Here is a 17678-nt window from a genome sequence, read left to right as displayed (position 1 = left end):
GTTGTGCTCTACCCATCCGTTCTGTTCTCAGACGACCGGTTTCCAGGAATGTGTCTGGAATGACACCGTACCCAAATGCCACAGAGCGTGGAATTCCCGTTTCTGCCCATTGTCTGCCCCAACGTCACTCACCAGCAGAGTCAGAGAGCGGGCAGACCATGAGGCCGTGATGTGCTGGGCAGAGAGCCAAAGAGGGTGAACACCAGTAGCTTTCAGTCTGGCCCCAGTGGGAACAGCACCGTTGTCTCTCCCCTCTGGGCCTCCAGTGGAAGGGACTGGGCCTGGCTGCACCTGGGTAGGGGGGTGGGGGGGTGTCACTGGCTCAACAGAGAAATGCACAGGTGCCCCAGGACCCTGGGCTCTGTCTCCCCGTCTGGACCTTGTTGCCCAGGATTTTCATTTCTAGACAGGCTCCCCACAGACTCTTTCTTATCTTGGTGAATGGTTAGAGGCATTCCATGGCCCAACGCCCAGTCCTGGCTCCCCATCTGTGCCCTGATTGAAGTCCAGTTGTCCTCACCTTCACATCTGTCCCAGGCTGTGGCATTTAGTTAAGGGCAGGATGACTTCAGAGCTGTAAAGAGGGCAGAAGCTGAGGAGAGGCTGCCGAACCAAAAGCCTGGCTGATAATTCTGTTTTAATCTACTGTTTAGTGAGCACTTACTATTTCCCTGGAGCTGAGCTGCATGTTTTACACGCACGGTCTGCTCTTCTTCCCTTTTATTTCGAATCCTTTCCTGTGTTCTGTCATCTCGTTTCAGATTTTCCACTTCTCCAATCACCTCATTGCTGAGGCTTTCTAATTTTTATTTATGCTGTCCTTTCATAGTTTTTATCTTTTTCTAATTTCTTTCTGCTTGTTTGGAAATATTAGGTAATAGTCTTCATCTGTTTCCTGGCCATGTCCTTCTGGCATTTCCTCATTGTGCATAGAGACTTTTTATTCTCTTTTTTTCCTTATAATAGTTTGCATGGGATTGGACAAAAGTCCTTTTCTGTTCCCCCTATTTAGGGGAAACAAGTTTTCCTAGGTGTCTGGTCCGGCTTCCCGACCGACCGACCGTCTGCCTGGCCCTTCCGTGGCTATTTTTAGTGTGGTTCCGAATCCCTCCGCTCCGCCCCTTTTGCACTCCTCTCCGGCTTCCCCCTGGGCCACCTCTTTCACTTGCACAGACTTCCTTCCTTCGTTGGGCTCCATTTGGATCCTCCTCCCCTTAGAATCTCCTCAATACTGGGCTTTGTCCTGGAAAGTCTGGAGAGTTCCTCGGGGCCAGCAGCGCGCTCCAGCAACTGAGACTTCCTGTTGAAAAGCTGCGGCCCGCCCTTGCGAAAGCTGGCCCACTGTAAGCCGGGACTGGAGCAGATCCTAATAAGATTATTAGATTTCAAAGAAAAAGAAAAAAAATTCTTTGGGCATCCAGGCAAGAAGACCAACATACTGATGATGGCAACAGCAGAATCAGCCGCAACAGAAGACATGGAGGCATATTTAACCTACTCAGGGAAAGAAGATGTGAGGCAGATAGTTGGTGTCCCACCAAACTGGCGTCCAGTGGGGCAGTGACCCACTTTCTGAAAGGGCAAGAACTTGGGGGAATTGCTCCCAGTCCCTCTGGAGGAATAGGCTGGAGAGATGTCTGCATGGGGACAGCAGTGAGGCTCCCCAGGGCACAAGCCCGCACAAGGAGGGCTTCCTGCACAAGGAGGGCTTCCCGGCAGCAGTGTCTACCGCTGTCTGGCCCAAACAAAACAAAAATCTCCCTTGGATCTGATCAAGCCCCCGGAGTTAGTTACCAGTTTATAAGAAATTCAGAGACCAAGAAGGTCCAAACTCCCAGTTATAAAGTACTGGGGACATGGTGTGCAGCTTGGGGACTGTGGCTAACACCGCTGGGTTGGTAGATAGGGAAGTTGTTAAGAGAGTAGATCCTCAGAGTTCTCTTCACCAGGGAAAAACCATTTCTTTTCTTTTTGCTTGTCTGTATGAGAGGATGGGTGTGAACTAAACTTGGGGTGGTCATCATTTCATGATAAATGGAGGTCAGGTCATTAGGCTACACACTTTAAACTTAACACAGTGCTGGATGTCAGTTATATGTCAATAAAACTGGAACAAAAAGAAAGGAAGAGATCAGAAGGTCACACTAAATGACCCCTCGGGGATGCAGCTAGCAAAATCAAGGCTGTGGGAAACAAACCATTTTCTTCAATAAATAAACTGCAAGGGATTGGGGTGGGGTGGTGGGAGGGAGGAGGAGGTGGAGGAGACTGTAGACTTTTATAAAAAGTCGTAAGAGACTGGCGCTTGTGTGGCTTAGTCGGTTAAGCCTCTGACTCGATTTTGGCTCAGGTCATGAGCCATGTGAGGCAACTGGAGGGATTTTTACCCTGACTAGATATTTAAAGATAATAAGGAATTTGCTGTATTTGAGTATGTGAGGATCGTTATACTATTTTACTTTTGTGCATTTGAAATTATCCATAGTGAACAGTGTTTTAAGATTGCTTGTCTTGGCCTTATTTATGATTATGAAAACCTGGACACAACAAAGGAATAGTTCAGTAAAATGTCGAATAGCCCTGGGGACACCTGGGTGGCTCAGTCAGTTGAGCGTCTGCCTTCAGCTCAGGTCATGATCCCGCGGTCCTGGGATGGAGTCTGGCATTGGGCTCCCTGCTCAGCGGGAAGCCTGCTTCTCCCCCTCCCTCTGCCTGCCGCTTTCCCTGCTTGTGCTCTCTCTCTAATAAACAAATAAAATCCTTTTTAGAAAAGTGTAGAATAGCCCTTAGGAGGACGTGCTTCGTAATCATTAAAGGTTATGTTTAGAAGGAAGTGCTAATGAAGATTGGCTTGTGTTAAAGATCTATACACAGATGATGCTGACTATGGAACACTTGCGTACATATGCCTAGATAGAAGTCTGGAAGGAAGTCCACAGTTTCTTAAACATAATGCCTCGTTCATTCATTCATTCGATCATTTGGTGAGTTAGCCAGCCAGTCACTCAGTAACTACTAAGAGGCTACTGTAGTGAAGGAAGCTCTTTCAACTCAAATCCTTTTTTCGAGGTTTCTGAGGAAAGGCCTCGAATGCAGCAGGTGAGCAAAGTGTGCTCTATTCTGCCTGCAAAATACCCTTCCAAGCCCTCCATCCAGAGTCAAAGCCCTGCTTTTCCAGTTCGCTGGGGCCCTGGCCTCCGCAGGCTCCGCCTATCTCCTGTGCCCTTCCTCCCCATCTGACCTCTCTGTGCCCTTTGGGTCTGGATCCACTTCTTTTCTGTCTCTTCCCTCTCCTCACTGCTGCTCTTACCACTGTGCGTGGATTTCAGTCCTCTCATTAGGCTAGTAATTCCCGGGTGTGTATCTCCCACCCTCCCACTGTCCACCTGACTTCTCTGTTGGGAAAGGTAGTCTCAGGCCTGCGGTCGGTGGAACCCCATTTGGCCGAAGAAGAATGGGCCTTGGGCCTGGACTGCTTCCTTAACATGAGGTAAAGAGCCCACACCGCTTGTGCAGGGCTTACCACCTCCTGGGGGGTTTCCTCTTCCTGATTCATGCTCCATGAGCCATTCTTTTGTTCTGCTCCTAGAACCTCCAAGGCTGCACGGGCTGTCCTGTGTGTCTCCCCACTTCTCCTTGCTCACACTCAATGGCCCTCAGCTTTCAATCTTTCAGACTCCATGGGAAGGGGCTGGAGGGTCCCTCCCCTGCAGCACGAGAGGGGTGTTCCCCCCGCCACCACCAGGAATTGCCCTGTGTCAGCTGCTGGCCACCCTAACCGGCCCCCACTACTGAGACCAATCTTGCTCTGTCTCTTCCCTATGTTGAGCCAAGTGTCCCATCCAGCGTCTGACCATGCTGTGTTTTCCTGGGTAACTCCAGGACGAAGATGCCGTGGGCAAAAGTGCCCGGAGCCCTTGCTGGGATGGGTAACATGGTGTTCTGCTCGGTGATCTCCGTGGGTGGAATGAATGGTTCTCCACTAGGATGTCGTACCGATGTTTAACTTAACGTGTCCAAAATGGAGTTCTGCTCAATGACCCCCCACACAGGTTGCTTGAAAACAAACCTACACTCGTCGCTCAGTCTTCACTATCTCTATAAATGACACCATGTGCCCCAACATTCAAGCGGAGTCGGGGAGCCCTGACTGTTCTTCCACGCACCCCCCTGGACTTCAGTAGCCCCCAAGTGGTTTCCCGGCTCCCTTCCTGCCCGCCCCCCCAGTGCACTGTCCATACAGCAGCAACACACAAGTCCAATTACCACGCCCCTCTCCGTACACCTGTTTATTGTGCTCCAACTACAGTCCCACCTCCCGCCCGGCCTCTGAGGCTGCACGGGCTGGCCTGTGTGCCTCCCCAGCTCTCCTTGCTCACGCTCAGCTCCACCTGCTCCAGCGGCAAGGCTCTGTCTATACTTTCTTTTTCCGTTTCCTCAAACATTTCAAGTTCTTCCCTTCCTTAGGGCCTCTTTGCACATGTTACTCCCTCTTCCTGGGATAGCATCTTTCCCCTGCCACCCACCCGACCCCACTCATCACGTGACCAGGCCCCGCTCACCCTTCCACATCTCTGCATCCCCGTGACCACCTCAGAGAGGCCCTCCCATGTTCCTGCCCCCCATCGTATAGATTCTCAGCCCCTGATTAGATCCCTTCAAGGCACTGACCACAAACCCCCATTTCTTTACCTTTCCATTTGCCTCTCTGTTTTACTTGTTTCCATCTTAGCAGGTGAGCCCCACAAGGTTGGGCAGTGTCTCTTAGATTCAGCCTGAATCTCTAGCACCTGGCGCAATCTTTTGTGCATAGCTGGTGTTCAATGAAAATTGGTTGAATGAATGACTAAAGGTTAAAAAAGGGGAGTGACTGCCAAAAACAATTCTTTTTTTCCCAGCATGAGAGTAAGGGAAAAAGTTATTTATTTCTCTCAAGTTTTTTTCTTTGGTTACCAATGTTGTCAAAGCAACAAGCCCTGTGGCAATGGTTCTCCTAAGGCAGAAAGCTTCAGATCTTAAAAACATGCCCTTCCAAGAAAGAAAGAAGAAAAGGGAAATAACCCAGGAAGCCAAAAGGCTGTTTTCCATTTTGGAGCTCTGGAGCCTACCTCTGCCCACAGGGCTTTTTAATGGCAGGATTATGTGTAATTTCCTTTTATGCCAAGTTGGGTTCATCACCCTCTTTCTGAACAGCTGCCTGGGGATGGGGTGAGGGGCAAGGATTGAAGAGCTGCTAAATCTTTCACTGTCACTGACATTTTGGGTCTTGAAACGGATCCCCTGTGATTAAGAAGATTCTTTTCCCTCTGTGGTCACAACACAATGACCACAAGACTGCAGATATGGAAAATGAATCAGATGCATGCGTAGCTAAGATTCTAGGCCACTCTGAGGTGTGTGTGCGTGTGGAGGTCACTGGATTGTTGAACCCCAGCTCATGTCCTGCCCACACTGTTAACACTGTTACAAGAGGTCCCCAAACAGCAGATTGAAGCTCTCCTTCTCCCTCCTGACAAGCTTGGGTGGCATCCCTTTGAGGCTCTTACTGGAGACACAGCATCCATTAGTCAGATTCCTGCTGAGGACAGAAGTGTCCACGCAGGCACCATCCACGAACCTGGGGAGAGGTCATGTGCCCGTAGATGGTTGAGCCCCTGGGCTGTGATGTATCAGAGGTTTTGGGGGTTTTTTTTTCCCCATCACCACCCCAGGGTGAACTCCCATGCCTCATTTACACTTAAAGAGATGACATATATCCATCTGAGATCTCCCTGTGGACTGGCCACAGCCTTGTACCCTGAGCCAATCTTCCCTGGGGTTTAGATAGTGAATGTGGCCCCAGTAGATGTCCAGGGTGGGGCTGCGCCAAGCAGTTAGGCAGCGGAGTCAGGAAGAAGGGACACATGGCCCAGGAAGGAGGCTGAGGGAGGAGGGGAGACAAAGAACACACCGCAAATCTGGAATGAGGTGCTAAGTTCAAGGGCGAGAGTCAGGAAGTACCCCACGTCGGACAATGAGGAAGGCCAGAGACTTGCTGGCCATACTTGGCGTTGGTCTCCAGGAAAAGTCTGCTCTCCACATCTTAGGAAAGGAGACTGCTCAGTGGGGCTGGGTGCCCTGATCTTTGTAAAGGGCTAGCCTGGCCTTCCCAAAATGTCCCTGCAGGTGGAGGTGAGCATGTGCAGTAAGTCTCACCTGGCCAGGGTGGACACACACTCAGGACATGGCCCTACTGCTGGCTCGCTGCAGGCAGCATTCTGATTGGTGAGGGCCCAAAGTGCATCAGTGCTTCAAAATTCTCAATATCTTCTCCTTCTGGCAGTGGCAAGAACCAGCAGAGTGGTGTTTCTCAAGATTTAGTTAATGTCAGAATCACATTGAAAATGTAGATTGCCAAAGTCTCACCTATAAAGATCTCACCCAACACAATAGGTCTTTTGAGGCCTCAGAGCCTGCCTCTCACAAGCTTTCTCAGTGACTCTGGAGCACCTGAAAGTTTGAGAACCACGGCACACAAAGCACGATAGGGTAGGACCCTCTTTTCCACCTAGGGGGTCCTGTGGCAGGGAGGCAAGGTGCTGATATATACCTAATGCATGCAGGTTCAAGAGGGAAGCTGGCAGATGTGCCCAGGATCCTCTGGGGAGGCGTCCTACTCAGCTGCTAAGATGGAGCTGGAGCATTTTGGGTTCCTACCCTTGTCGAGCCCCTCTGCGTTCCTTTGGTCAAGCCATTCCTTGTGACTATGTTCCTGAGCCTCTGATGTTTCTTACTCGTTTGCCTAAAAATGCATCCTTTCAGTTAGCTCCTCTGATGAACTCATCTTTTCACTGAAACCACATCGTGCTCACTGTAAATGCATATCACTACTGAGGACAGACTACATGGACAATACCCGAGCAAGACAGAAAACAGCACATGGGCAAAATGTATTTCTGTGCACAGCCCTGCTGGGGGAGTGGGCTGGGGCAGCCTGTCTGAAGAGCAGCCTGCCACGCTTGGTTCAAAGGAAGTGGGTATGTGGCTAGCTGCCCCTAACTCCAAACTCAGAGAGACAGCCCCGGAGACAAAGAGGGGAGATAGAAGACCTTGCCAGTGCCATTTATGGTGGTGGGGAGTTGACCGCCATCTGGGGGGCCATGATCCGGGGCGTGGCCCGGTAAGCTGCAGGGGGTACCCCATAGAGGATGATGCGGCCATCGGAGCACCCGAGTGCTGTGAGAAAGAAATCAAGTGGGGTCCGTAACTCAATCTGTAAGTTAAAAATTTAGACATCCAAAGCAATGACCATGAGATGCCATTGTGTTCCCACCTCTGCTGCCATAGTTTGTCACCTATAAGGTGCTTACCAATGGTTGGAGATTTTTCCGGGTCAAGGGTAAATCCAGATACGGGCATTTCCCCTGGCATGCTTGCCGCTTACATGGCTTGTATTTCTTGGCTGGTTCCCAGCTAGGTCTGAGAGCTGGTACTTGCAATCAACCTTCAAACCATTGTTTTTCCCAGGAGATGGGAAATAGAAGTCTAAATCCATGAATGTGGTTCTGGCTGCCAGGTCTCCACATGTCAATCCACACAATCTCTCTTTAGAGATGACATATTTTCTTTTTTTTATTAGAGAGAGAGGAGGGGAGAGTGGCAGAGGGAGAGAATCTTAAGCAGGCTCCATGCTCAGTGCGGAGCCCGGTGCAGGGCTTGATCTCACAACCTCGAGATCATGACCTGAGCCGAAATCAAGAGTCGGACACTTAACTGACTGAGCCACCCAGGCACCCCAAGATGATATATTTTCTAATGTTCTGTTATGTTTTCAAGTTCTTTATGCATTCAAATCCTCTCCACATTGCTCCTGACAACATACTAACTTATGTAACACTTGCATTTCCCTTTCAACTCTTGGGCTAAAATCATGAACATTCTGCCCCAGCAGACATCCTGTGAGCCCTGCTCTAAAAATGACTGGTATCCATGACTTTCTGACCATAGACTTTTGAAAAGCCTCTTCTGATAGAGGATGCCAAGTCTGATTTTCCTCTACATCAAGAAAGTACTGTTGTTGAGCTGAGCACAGAGAGAAGAGAAACCTTTTCATGTCCACTCCCCATCCCAGTGGTCTCTCCTGGATCCGGTCTACACCAAGTCCCAAAGCAGACACAAAAAACACCTGGGAATTTCCTTAACCCTACAGGTCATCAGCCGCCTTTCGAACAACAGCCCCAGAACACGGTAAGAGCCCACCACCAGTGTCCAGAGCAGAGTGAGGTGCTGAGGAGCACAGACTCTGGGGTCAGAGTGTCTGGGAGTCAATCAGCTTAGCCTGCTCCCCAGCTCGATGGTCGGGGGCAAGTTCCTCCATCTCTCCATGCCTTGATTTCCCCATATGCAAAAACAACTAAATTGGTGAGAGGGTTTGGCATAGCCCATGCAGGCCAGCCCAGACCTGGCCCGGAGGTGAGTCATCGGACATGCAGGCCACTATTCTGCAGCTGAGGAATGGTGGAGGAATCAGGCAGAAAGTGTCCCGTGGAATGACCCTTTCTATCCAGCAGAGAAGGAAGGTCTGTACCTCTACAGTGGGGCTGCTCCCCCGTCCAGGTGCCATTGGGAAGACACACCACGCTGCTGGGCCCAACCAGCCGGAACCCAGGGTTGCAGGTAAAATGGACTTCGTGATCCACTAAGTACTTGCTTCCAAACTTTATGCCATCTGGGGGGGCATTCAGAGCAGGGCAGGACACTGTAAGGACAAAATGAAAGACTATGGTCATTTAACATCTCTCTCAGTTACAAGGCTTCTCATCTCTGAGTGCTCCTGTGATGAGTGCCTCCTCCAGGCTATGCATGGGTCTGGACATTTTTAATGCTATGACTCATCGAATCCTCAAAGCACTCCTGGGCATGCGTAATACGTGCCCACTAGTGAAAGCTGAGCTGGCGCCTCAGAGACACCGAGGGTTGGGTGCAGGGCCTGGCAGTGTGGGAGGGTCAGAGCGGAGGACCCCCCCCGCCACCCAGGTGCGGCTGGCCCACCTACTCCCGCCTCACAGGAGCTCTAGCCCTGCTGGGTTTCTTAGGTCTTCTGAACAGGCCAGGATCAGGCCCATCTCTAGGACTTGGCTTTTGCTCTTTTCTTGGTCTGGAATATTCTTTCACCAGAACGTCCCCTCTCTGGCTCCTTCTCATTCTTCAGGTCTCAACTCCAATGCTACCACCTCCCAGAGTGTTCTCTGGCCATCTCACTTAGCTAAAACCTCCCCAGGCACTCTCTACCCCTCGAGCTCACTTTGCTTTCTTCTTAGCATGTGTAATTATTGGAGTTGTCTTCTTGACATATTTGTTTCCATGTTTGTTGTCAGTGTTCTCCTTCCAAAGGCAGCTCAAGAGGGCAGGGACTTCATCTAGCCTCGCATCCCTGATGTGGCCCTAGCACCAGCCCAGTGCCTGGCAGACAGTGAGTGCCCAATAAATAATTCTTGAGCAAATGAACAAATGAAAAATTTTGTATTGAGTGGCTTACCATGTGCCAGGTACTAGATTAGGTGCTTGGGACAGTGAACAAAACAGACAAAACTCAGCTCTCAGGAAGCCCCCTTCTAACAGGAATGCCCACCAATAACCAAGATCCATAAGCAGGTGGCAGAGTGTGCTAAGAAGTGGTAAGTATCGTGCAGAAGATAAGGTAGGGAGTAGTGTTGGGGACGCCAGGGGAGGGGGCCCATTTTGAATGTGGTGGTCAGTGTAAGCCTCATGGGAGCAGAGTTGAAGAAATGAAGGCATAAGCATGCAGCTATCTGGGAAGGGCAGAGGGAACAAGCTGGTGCAAAGGTCCTGTGGTGGGAGTGTGTCTGGAAGGTCTGAGGAATGTCAAGGGCAGCACAGTGGCTGTAGTAGAGTGGACTAGCTGGAAAGCATTTGGGGATGAAGTCAGAGAGGCTTCAGGGAGCCAGACAGGGTTTGAGCCGAGGCATGAAGCAGCCGACTTCCATGGTGACAGCACCAGCCGGCTGCAGCCTGAGCGTGAAGTGTCAGGTGTGAGGCAGGAAGGAGAGGAGGCAGAAGCCAGAGATGAAGGTGGTGTGGACAAGGGCAGGAGCTGGGAGCAGAGATGGGCAGCTGAAAAGCCAGCTGTGCCACGAAGGCAGAACGGAGCGGACTTCCCAATGTGTGCTGCAGGCTGCGGGGAGACAGAGAGCCCCCCCACTCCTCCTCTCCCTGCGGCTGGCTGCCTCCCCCGGCCAGCACTTGTTGAATCAAAGTCCCAAAGGTGAGACAGGTTGGATTTGGATTTTGTTTAGTTGGAAATTCACAGCCCCTTCTAAGATGCCTTTTTTTTTTTTTAAGATTTTATTTATTTATTAGAGAGAGAGAGCACAAGTGAGAGAAAAGGAAGAGCGGGCGGGGGTGGGGAGAGGAGCAGAGGGAGAGGGAGAAGCAGACTCCCCGCGGAGCAGGGAGCCCGACATGGGGCTCAATCCCAGGACCCTGGGACCATGACCTGAGCCGAAGGCAGCCGCTTAACTGACCGAGCCCCCAGGCGCCCCTGCAATGCTTTAAAGTAAGTTGCAAGTGTCATTTGTGAAAATGCTCTTCCGATTTTAGACAGATGGGAAAGAGGTGTTGCTTCGGCTGTGACAGTTACAGTGAGTGACAGAGAGTCACTCAGCTTCTGCCGTGATGGGAACATCTGCGCACATGGTGATCGGGAGGCGCCCGGGACCCTGACGGGCCACCCCGTCCCAGAAGGCAGCAGGCAGGCCACCGCGGCTCTGCCCACAAATCCTACCCGCGTCCCGCACAGCGGCAGCCTCGGCAGGCGGGCCTGGGCAGCCAGGCACGAGCAGGCCCCTCCGAGTACTCACAGTGCCCTCTGGTTACCGGGGGACCATGGCTACGCCCCTTTCCCTTAGTAAACCTCCAACGCGGCCCCCAGTGGTAATCACTTTGTGAGATGGGAGCGGCTCACATCCGCTCACGTGCCCGTGCGCGCCTGCTCCCAGGCTGCCTGCTCAGTCCCTGCAAATAAACGCCTCTATAGCTCTTTTAAAGTATCAACTACTTTATTGTGCTGAAAGGGATTTCAGATACTCTGTGGGGAAAGGAGTAGGGTCTCTTTGGGAATGAGAAATCTTTAAAATCTTCCAAAGAGAAATTCTACCTGCTGGAGCAGCTCACAGGTGAATCATACCTGAGTAAATACAACAGCATCGGGCACACAGTAGGTGCTCAGTAAATGTTAGTGGATTTAATAAATGGGCACAGATCAATGAAAAATCAATTTTCATTGATCTGTGCCCATCAAAGTCACTTCTCAGATGGGAGCCACAGGCCTCTGTCCAGTGGAAGGATGTGCACCTTGGCTGGTTCACGATGAGCACGACGTGGTGAGCGTCCAGGGCCACGGGGAAGCTCCCTGCACCGTGTGGAGTGAGGTTACTGTGTAAGGCACGAGCTCAGCAGTGAAGCAATTCTAGAAATTCGGGGAAACGAATGGAATGAGGCTGCCTGCATAAGCCCTGACGCTGATGGGGTGTGATGTTCCCCGGAGAGAAAGGCTGGGAAAATAGGAGGGTGATTCTTAGAAGCCAGAAAGAGGAAGGCCAAGAATTCTCCAGGGCTGGAAATTATTCTTCCTGACTCCCAGCAAACGCCCTTTAAAAAAAAAAAATTAAATGATCATTTCCCTACAACCTGCAAGCTTCTGGTTCCTCCAGGGACAGGCCCAGCGCCCCCAGCCCCGGCCCTGCGGTGGGGACCCTGACAGCTACTTGCCTCCATCTCCAACACATGGGAGAGAAAGATGCACCGTGGCAATACCTAAAAAGAGAATTGGCCACTTTAAAAAGTCTTGTATGGTTCAAGGAAGAAAGACCCTGAATCTGGCACTAAGAGGATCAGCAGTGTAACAGTAACTACCTGTCTATCTATTCTAGCGGACAGAGGCCTCTAACACAGGCAGGGCAGTTTTATGAATGATCTCTTGCAAGTTCTTCTTCGAAGCTCCTAGGGACCATAGGAGCTGTGATCCTAGAAAAGCAGAAAGGCTCTGTGCCGTTGAACCTCTAGTAGGAAAAAAAAATCAGATCTGGTACTTAGTACTGCTAACTCACTTCTCTTGGCCTCAGTTTCCTCATCTGTAGCACAAAGGAAGGATGCCCAGCCTGCCTCTTGGAGTCTGGCTGCGGTGAACCCCCTAAAGGCTGGGGCCTCACGGTGTCTTGGAAAGTGTGAGGACTCTGGCGGGTAGGTCTAGCTCTGCACCTGGGGAGCCAAGGAAAACAGCAGCTGACGACCTGGTGCCGGTGAGACTCGGGATCTGCTACCACACTCTGAAGAGGTATGAAATCCAGTGCCTTCCCCGGGAAACTTCATCTCACACAACAGAGGGCCCTTGATAAATGTGTCTTGAGTGAGTAAATGACATCAGATATTCCCTAGGTTCATGACTTCGAACAAACGTGACAACGGCCCCCGTGACCCCTGTCGCCCTGAGAGGAGGCCACCTGGAAGCCAGGTGGAAGAAATCCAGTCCCCCATCCGGTGGCCCCACAGTGAAAGCTGTATCTGCGTCCACCAGGAAAATGCCCGGTGTCTGTCAGAGTCCTACCCGCTGGGAGGGCGTCTGGGGGACCCCCTGGAACCTCACCAAACGGAACTGCCCTCAGCAGCAACCCCCCCACCCACCACCACAAATGGGGGACTCACATCAGAGGACTGACTGTCATGCCTGAGGAGCTGCCGCCAATGTTTCACGGGCTGCAGCAGGCATGCCACACTGGTGCGGGACGTTGGTGGAGGGGAGGCTGTGTGTGTGGGCGGGAACTCTCTGTGCTTTCCTTCCGGTTTTGCTGTGAACTTAAAACTGCTAGAAAAAGATAGTCTATAAAATAAAAACAAAAGGGGGGGGCACCTGGGTGGCTCAGTCAGTTAAGAGTCTGCCTTCGGCTCAGGTCATGAACCCAGGGTCCTGGGTTCAAGCCCTGCATTGGGCTCCCTGCTCAGTGAGGGGCCTGCCTCTCCCTCTACCTGCCGCACCTCCCACTTGTGCGCTCCCTCTCTCTGACAAATAAATAGAATCTTAAAAAAAAATTAAAAAAAAAAAGGAACGAACTGGAGTCTGCCTGGGTGGGGACAGGGAAGGGGAAAGCAGCTCACGCTCTTGGAGCCGTGGCTTTCGACAATTCTGTAAGGATGATGTGTGGACAAGAGTTATCGAGCCTAGAATGAACAGGTCTGAGAGCAAGTGGGTGACATTCAGATGTGGGAGAGGAGAACCAGTGGCTGCTTTTTTAACATCCTCACGGCGTGTTCCCTACCAACCGGGGTTGACACATGGGCCCCCGACGGGAGGCAAGGCAGGGAAAGGCCTGGGATCTACCTCCGGACAGGGGGAGGCGTGGGCACGGGGGGATGGGGACAGAACCCACAGGGGAAGGGCCTGCGTGTCGTTTGGCCCCAGTGGTGCAGACGTGGGGACCCACCTGGGGGGGCGTCTGGGCCCACTCTGTTCACGGAGTTGTGCAGTGCCGCCAGCCGGCTCTTCATGTTGCGGATGCCCTCGGCGAAGCGGGCCTCCTGGCCCTTCAGCACCTGCTGCAGCTGGCGGATGGCCGTGAGGAGCTGCTGTTTGTTGAGACAGTTCTGGGGGGAGAAAGGGTCACCACCGCCACCGCTGTGGCTCCTTCAGTGCCACACGCTCGCTCTCAGCTTCCAGAAGCCACCCAGGCCCCTGGGCCCCCGATGCCTCCGCGGCTCGCTATGCTGCCTCACCAGGCGCCCCAACATCTGGAGTCACCAGACGGAGTCAGGTCACCAGACGGAGGCCCTCCGAGCACACAGATCACAGCACCAGTTCGCTTCCCAACAAAAACAAAGCTCCTGCTTTTCAGAGCCAAGGGCAGAAGTGATGATTCTCAATGATCAGAATCATTGGTTGAACAGTTTGTTCAGCCCAAAGTGCCTTAGAATCAGTCATCTGTTCCTTCAGAGAACTCCCTCATCTTCCACTCTGAATTCATGCTCTGCAACCTAGGCTTGGTGTCCTCATTCTTTCTTTCTCTCTTGAACATTGTTAAAAACAGATGGATGATAAAACATACAAAACAGGCGAAACAGGAAAGCTCCATGCTTCCTGTACTTTTAAAAATGGACCAAGGCAAAGACCAAAGAAACTCGATAGAGTTAAAGAAGTGTTTGGTGACAGTCAACACCCTGTTCCGATGGTCTCGAGAAAGCCTAAAAACCAGAACGAGGTGGCACCTGCTTATCGTGATAAAGACTGTCTCACTTAAAGCAACACCCAGCATCACACTTAGGGAGAAACACCCCAAGCTTTCCAGTCTCAATTACCTTTAAGAGCCAGGACATGAAAAGGAGTAAAGAAGGGGGTGAACACAGCAGGCCCCTGGCCTTGGGGGGCGCCACCTGGGGGCCGTGCGTGACCTCGGCATAGCCTTGCCTAACCTGACTCCCATCCCCTGCACAGAACAAAGGAGAACATCAAGAAGATAGTAAGGGTTATTATCTCCAGGGACCGCTCAGGGATCATTTTTAATTTTATTTTTTATACGCATTTTTTTTTTTCTACAACGAGTCCTGGTTTTTATCTTTTAAAAAAATTTTCTAAAAGGCAGCAGGGCGGCTGGGAGTCCCGTGGCCGCCGCAGCCTGGGTGGCTTCCAGGCTCGCCAGTGGGGCCCTGCCGCCGCGGTGGTGACAGAGCCACGGCCGCTCTCCCAGGGAGGCTGCCAGGCCGCGGCACCTTGGGGATTTCACCAAACAGATGACTCACTGGCCTGACTCAGTGCATGCTTTTGACACAGCTGAATCCCCAGTTGCCCCTGGAACTTGTTAATCCATGGGGGCTCCTTGGCCTCCACCCTACCAGGGCCTGGCTGGGCCTAGCCCCAAATGCAACTGCTGGGAAGAGAATTTTTATTTGTTTTCCTTCTTTCTCCCCCACTGTGGTCCTTCCCACGCGGGTTCTGGGGTGCCTGGGCAGTGACCTCCTGCCATCAATCCCCTACCTGCCCAGCACTGCAAGGCCATCCTACCCAGACCTGATTTCCCACACCCACATCCCCTCCCTTAAAGAAAAAGAAGAGGCTGCTTATACACTTGATCTCAGCCAAAAGGCCGAGACGTGATGAGAAGCCGTTTTTTGTTTTTTGTTTTTTTTAAGATCTTATTTATTTATTCATGAGAGACAGAGAGAGAGAGAGAAGCAGCTCCCAAGGAGCAGGGAGCCCGATGTGGGACTCGATCCCAGGACCCTGGGATCATGACGCGAGCCGAAGGCAGACGCCCAACCATCTGAGCCACCCAGGCGCCCAAGAAGCCGTTTTTATAGATGGTTTCGTGACTTGTGTGTAATTCACATTTGTGAAGTTCCTCACAGTTTACAAAGCTAAGTCTGCTTCAAAGACTACTACTGGCTGGGAGCAACCTGTGAAGGCCTGGGACTGTCTCTCTTTCATAAATGAAAATATATAGGCTGAAAGTCAAGCGACACTCCCTACCTCACGCAGCTTAGGAGGGATAGAGCCAAAATGGGAACCCTGGTGACTTCCGTCCCAGAGCCACCACCCCCAACCCCTAAACCCCTCGGCTGTATGTGCCCCAGTAGACTGTCTTAGGCCCTGTCTCATCAGTTCTTCACACATCCCTGTGTGGTGAGTGGTCATACTGACTGATTGGCACTAGCAAGTGATAAGTCTGTGACCCAGGCAGAATGTCCCACAGGAGCGGACTTCTGACTCCTGTGCAAGGTCAGGTGAGGGAGTGTGGCGGTGGGGGCGGGAAGTGCGGAGGGAGTGGAGGAAACCTCCCCGGCCACATTGAGCCAGGGGAGTAGCTGCCTCCCTTTCGTACAAGGTGGACAGGGCCCCAACAGCTGGGAGAGGGTTCTCCGGGCCACAGCTGCCCTGGGGGACACGGAAGGGCCACATTTTGAAGTGGGGGAGAGACCAGTGGCAAGGCCTCTGCCAAGAGCCTGGGGGTGGCGCCATGGGGCTCTGGTAAGCAGAGAAAGAAGGTCAGACGATGTGGAGGAGAAGAGGCCTAGGTTCCACTCGGCCACTGCGCAGCCAAGTGTGTCCAGTTGGCTGCTGGGCCCAGGCACAGCTGTCCTCTGCTCCTGGTGACACTTTCCGGAGCCCTTCCCAGCACCCGCACAGTGGACAATGGGCACCAACCTCTCAAGGCTCACTACGGGTGAGGTGTGCTCACCTGGCCAGTCACAATGGAAACACCTTCAAGACCCAGCACAGCAGCGTGGAGAGGGCGATGGTAGGGTTTCAGGCGGACTTACTGAGGGAAGGTCTTGAAACCCTGGCCCATCCCTGCCTCCAATCTCACTGGGGTGAGGCTAACAGAACAATGTAAGTGTAAGAAAGAACTTTGTGAGCCCAGAAATAAACCCATGCACTTATGCTCAATTAATTTAGGACAAAGGAAGTAAGAACACACATGGGGGCAAGAACAGTCTCTTCAATAAATGGTGTTGGGAACACGGGACAGCCACATGCAAAAGGATGAAACTAGACCTCTATCTTACACCATACACAAAAACTAACTCAAATTGGGCTAAAGACTTGAACATAAGACTCGAAACCATAAAACTCCTAGAGGACAACATCAGGGATAAGCTTCCTGACATCATTCTTGGCAACGATTTTTTGGATCCGACACCAAAAGCAAAGGCAACAAAAGCAAAAATAAACAAGTGGGACTACATCAAATTAAAAAAGCATCAGCACAGCAAAGAAAACCATCAACAAGATGAAAAAGCAACCTACAGAATGGGAGAAAATATTTGCAAATCATATATCTCATAAGGGGATAATATCCAAAATACGTAAAGAACTCATTTAATTCGATAGCAAAAAAAAAAAATCTAATTAAAAAATGGGCAGAGGAACTGAATAGACATTTTTCCAAAGAAGACATCTAGACAGTCAACAGGTACGTGAAAAGATGCACAGCATCACTTATCATCAGGAAAATGCAAATCAAAACCACATTGAGATGCCACCTTACACCAGTTAGAATGGCAAAAATTGACAAGGCAAGAAACAACAAATGTTGGAGAGGTTGTGGAGCAAGGGGAACCCTCTTACACTGTTGGGGGGAATGCAAATTGGTGCAGCCACTATGGAAAACAGTGTGGAGGTTCCTCAAAAAATTAAAAATGGAACTACCATATCATCCAGCAATTCTACTTCTGGGGCTATATTCACAGGAAACAAAATCACTCTCTTGGAAAGACATCTGCACCCCCATGTTTGTTGTAGCATTATTCACACTAGCCAAGATATGGAAGCAATCTCAGTGCCCACCAATGGATGAAAGGATAAAAAAAAGTGTTATATATAAACGATGGAATATTACTCAGCCATAGAAAAAGAAGAAAATCTTGCTATTTGAGACATGATTAGAGCTTGAGGGCGTTATGCTAAGTGAAATAAGTCAGACAAAGACAAATACTATATGATCTCACTTATATGTGAAATCTAAAATACCAAACAGATAACAGCAAACAGATTGGCGGCTGCCTGAGTCAAGGGGTGGGGGGTGGGGTGGAGGAAAGGCATGAAGGGGGTCAAAAGGCACCAACTTCCAGTTATAACATAAGTAAGTTCTGGGGATGTGCTGTACGGCATGTGTCTATATTGTATATTTGAC

At 51.1% G+C, this 17678-nt stretch overlaps 1 protein-coding gene across 1 annotated transcript in view; it reads right to left on the bottom strand.

Annotated features, from left to right (window-relative positions):
- Positions 1–17678, bottom strand: part of FBLN7 (fibulin 7) — a 48070-nt gene that overhangs the window by 12325 nt on the left and 18067 nt on the right. Inside the window, exons 2-3 of the mRNA XM_027624110.2 lie at positions 13479–13638; positions 8567–8737 (exon numbers count right to left, since the gene is read on the bottom strand). Coding sequence (XP_027479911.1) covers positions 8567–8737; positions 13479–13638 — 331 coding nt within the window. The remainder of the gene's footprint in view (positions 1–8566; positions 8738–13478; positions 13639–17678) is intronic.

Source organism: Zalophus californianus, chromosome 8 (genome assembly GCF_009762305.2).
Source record: "Zalophus californianus isolate mZalCal1 chromosome 8, mZalCal1.pri.v2, whole genome shotgun sequence".
In the NCBI taxonomy this organism is placed as follows: Eukaryota; Metazoa; Chordata; class Mammalia; order Carnivora; family Otariidae; genus Zalophus; species Zalophus californianus.
The sequence above is the reverse complement of the archived record's forward strand: the minus strand, read 5'-3'. Positions and strand labels throughout refer to the sequence as shown.